Raw genomic sequence first — 4,034 nt, 5'->3', positions numbered from 1 at the left:
TGTTCAAGTAACTTTCATCCAAAAATAAACAAACAACAAAATGAAAGTAAAGCGGCAGCTCCTCACCACTGCCGCATATAAACATGATAAACCAACATAGATAGTCTAGGCCTGGTCCTCTCTTTAACCTTTCTGGAGCTCCTCTGTGAGATTTGAGACCGGTGTGCCGCCAGGAGACGCTCATTAGCACTCGCGCCACCGGCCTCACTCCGTTCCCACGGCTCTCTGCCCCGCCCTGCTTGCCACATTGATGTTGCAATAACCTAAAACCAAGCAATCATGATTGAGATGTTGTACTAAAATAGAACTTGTCTCCTAACCTACAGCTTTATTTGACGATGTATTGCTTAAACGTAGCAATCACTGAAGTATATCACTGACTCATATGCTCCCAAATAACCACACCCAACTTCTGCCTGGAGGCTTTTTCTACATTCAGTTTCAATGAAAATGTTACCTACATAGGAAGGTTGAGGAAGTAGTTATCTTTTGTTTTCTTTAACCAGATAAGAGACAGCAGACCGCAAATTATGCACTTTTATTCACAGGTCTGCATTTGCTCAGGGAAGTGAAGGAAGGGGTTTTTCAGACACTACTCACTTTTTACCATGTCCCAACAAGCCCTAGCACTGCCTGCTGTGACAACGAAAAGAAAACTCCAACCGCAAAGACCTCTGAACATGAAAATGAACTTAAACTTTTTGCCCAAATCTTATGCACAAAACTCACCATCCCAAAGCAAGGGTTTGTGGGTCGTTGACATGTGATTGCTAGGGTGTTTTGGTGGATGCCAGGGCAGCTGCTAAGGTGTTATGTGTGTTATTAGCATGTTACTAAGATTCTGTGTGTTATTAGCATGTTACTAAGAAGTTTTTACTATGTTGTAGGTGAAAAATGGTATGTAAAACAAGTAGCATGTCCAAATTGATGGTACTCATAAAACAGTTGGTGTAAACTACCCAGATGACTTAATACTTCAGGTGAGATTCTGACGTGCACGTCCATTGGACACTTTATTACCCATGAGGCCATGGGAGAGAAAATGAGTGGCAGTGAAGTGACACTGATGCTGGTAGGTCACAAGATAATGACAAAATGACAAATGTAGTATGTCCAGATGTCATTTATAATACACACATTCATATTAGACAAAGTTTATTCCTCATCAAATGAAGCATCTAGTCAAAGAATATGCAATTGTGGATGCACTTTAAGTGATTGTTACTGCTAGCATGTTGCTATTGTGTTTGAGTGGTTGTTAGCATGTTGCTAATGTGTTTTGAGTGGCTACATTTATCCGTTCCAGACACGTTGAACGCATCTGCCATCTTAGAACGGTTAACATTTCAGATGCTGTTGTAACTCACATTACAAGTAAATGGGTTTTCCAAGATGGCACAACATTTAGCAGCCTCTGGTAGTAAAAACCACAGATTTCAGAATCTTGAAGTGGGAAAGGTGAGAATGTGTTTGTCTCTTTTTTTAATGGATTAACTCAATATTACAGGCTTTTAAACTACAGTAACTTTTTAATGTCGTGTTAGCTAATGCCGTCGTCTGTTTGTATTGTGTTTAGCTAAATCATCTGCTTAAGTCTTTTCCACATATAGATATTCATCCATGCATATAACTAGGTAGCAGACGCACAGTCAACTTGCTGTTGACCGGCTTTGACAGTCCCAAAACTTTTGAACAATCTTTGTAAAACTAATCTAAATGCTTTCCTTATTGTGTTTGTGAATGTTTCAAAGAAGACAAAGCAACATGTCGAAATGTAAAACTTTACTGTGGTGCTGTAATTGCAACAATCATTAACAAACAGTGAGCCATTCATTTCATTCAGGGAAGATAACTGTACTGAGTGCTCTGTAAAAAAAAAGGAAAAGGCAAATGAAAAATTATTTTTAAATTTCAATGGGTTGAACTATGGCTCAAGAACACAAGCATCATTCAAGCACAAATTTCCTATATGAATCCTGCATTGGAAGCTTTGTACTTTGACCTTAACAGTTCCCCACTAAGGGGTCAGTTTACAACACAATAAAAACCTTGAGTAGAGAACGCAATATGATGCTCTACTGGACTTGCTCCCAGAAAACCTGAATGAACGTGTTCTTAAAAACAGTATGATTACATATAAAACAAATCAAGTGAAATGATCAAATAAATACATTCTCAATTTCAAATGTTTCAAACAAATATATACACTTCAGATTACCCAGTCACGCCTTCGCTATCGAACGTATCACACTTCATCGGAGCAACATCAATGAACTGGAACTTCCCAGAAGGCCTCACGTGTCTCTATTGGGACTGACCTAGCCAATGCCTTACAAACAGTCATGAATATGAATGTTTTGGGGTGTGTGTTCACACTTGGCATGTTTGGCTCGATTAAACCGAACCCTGGTGCGATTGCTCTTGTTAGTGCGGTTCATTTGAATAAGTGTGAACGCTGCAAACCCTGGTGCACCAAACAAGCGGACTGAGACCACTGAAAAGATGGGTCTTGGTTCACTTCCAAACAAACTTTGGTGTGGTTCGACTAGTCTGTATTGCGTTCATATTTCAAAGAAATTTAAACGAACCAAAAACAGGAAGATAAGACCCTAAAAAGGACATAAAGCTCAAGCATATGCCAACCAATCGGGTTGTATCCCTATGCCTTTAGGTTCTGTGTCAAAATGCCAATCTGAACGCTAGTCCGGACCAAGCGAACCAAGCGAATCGAACTACAAGTGTGAACACACCTTCAATCTTATGGCTGATTGATCGTTCTGTTATCATAGTGCTACCGTCAATTCTTCATCTAAATCTACAGTACGCATTTGGTGTCGGAGCATTTTTTCCATTGTGTAGTGTACAATCAAGTTTGTAAACATGTACTCTTCTTTGTATTGTTCTATACAGAAACACTGTTTTGGTAAAATAATAAAATGAGCAAATTTGTGTGGTTGAAAGCATAAAGAAATAGCACTGGTGGACTTCACTGACTTTTCTTTTGTTATTTTTTTCCCATTTTTGGCTTCAGTGTTAAGGCCGGGTGTATAAATGGAAGAGGAGTTCTCGGTAACGCACACACAGACAAAAACCCATTCAACTGCATTCAAATGTGACACAAATAGATTACCAATATTGCCAAGAAACAGTGCGTAGGGAAGAGGGAACATCAATTAACAAGAGTGGCAGTACAGTATTTTACATCCACTCTCAAATGATTATCTGTCATATGAATTAAAACAAGAGTCTCTTTCTCTCTAATTGAAGTGCTTAGTGCTTGATGGTGGGCTACGGTTGGTAGCAACATCACGGTGGGGCATTCAAGGGGCTGTGTGATGGTGATCGTTTGGCTGTGTTTATTGCTAGGCAACGATTGCTAGGCGATGGTCGCTTGGTGACGGCATCTCAAGTGAAGACGTAGTTGATGAGTAGCTGAAAGAGCAACAGCATGCAGAGGATGAGACAGTGGCGACCGCTCAAGGACTTGCTCTCCTCCTCCGTCTTGTGTCGCGCTATCTGACGACCCAATGCACTCAGGTTTCTGAAGATACAGGGATCAGTGTTAGAAATATACAGTATAGCACTGAATGCAGTATTTCAGCGGGTGTACTTACCTCTGTATGTCCTGCTGTGTTTTCTGTATAGCTGCTACTGAGGCCTCGATGAGAGCGATGTCCTTCACTTCTTTAGTACATCTTCCACACTGGCTCAGAAAGCCTGATGAAGTCAAGATGAGACACATAAAACAATCTGAAGTCTTCAATTATTTTTTCAAGCATTGCATTTTATTTGATAATAAATATATATTTTTGTTTTATTATAAATATTTATTTAATTTTTTTTAATCATTTGTTTTATGATACATTATTTGTTTCATATATTTTTGTTTATTTTTTTTATATCAATTAGATATTCATAATATATATATATATATTTATAATTCTTTTTTTATAATAAATATTTTCTTTGTTTTTTAATAATCTCTGTTTTAGAAAGAAATATTTATTTATGTATAATTTTGGTTTATAATATTT

General features: G+C 38.2%; 1 protein-coding gene across 4 annotated transcripts in view; it reads right to left on the bottom strand.

Moving 5' to 3' along the window:
* Positions 1 to 1,765: 1,765 nt before the first annotated feature.
* osbpl5 (oxysterol binding protein-like 5) overlaps positions 1,766 to 4,034 on the bottom strand; it is a 61,899-nt gene continuing 59,630 nt past the window's right edge. For all 4 annotated transcript variants that reach the window (XM_081355581.1, XM_081355582.1, XM_081355583.1 and 1 more), the window contains exons 21-22: positions 3,615 to 3,717; positions 1,766 to 3,541 (exon numbers count right to left, since the gene is read on the bottom strand). In XM_081355581.1, the coding sequence (XP_081211707.1) occupies positions 3,406 to 3,541; positions 3,615 to 3,717 (239 nt within the window). In that variant the 3' untranslated portion in view covers positions 1,766 to 3,405. The remainder of the gene's footprint in view (positions 3,542 to 3,614; positions 3,718 to 4,034) is intronic.

Source organism: Scardinius erythrophthalmus, assembly GCF_964197995.2.
Source record: "Scardinius erythrophthalmus genome assembly, chromosome: 24".
In the NCBI taxonomy this organism is placed as follows: domain Eukaryota; kingdom Metazoa; phylum Chordata; class Actinopteri; order Cypriniformes; family Leuciscidae; genus Scardinius; species Scardinius erythrophthalmus.
The sequence above is the reverse complement of the archived record's forward strand: the minus strand, read 5'-3'. Positions and strand labels throughout refer to the sequence as shown.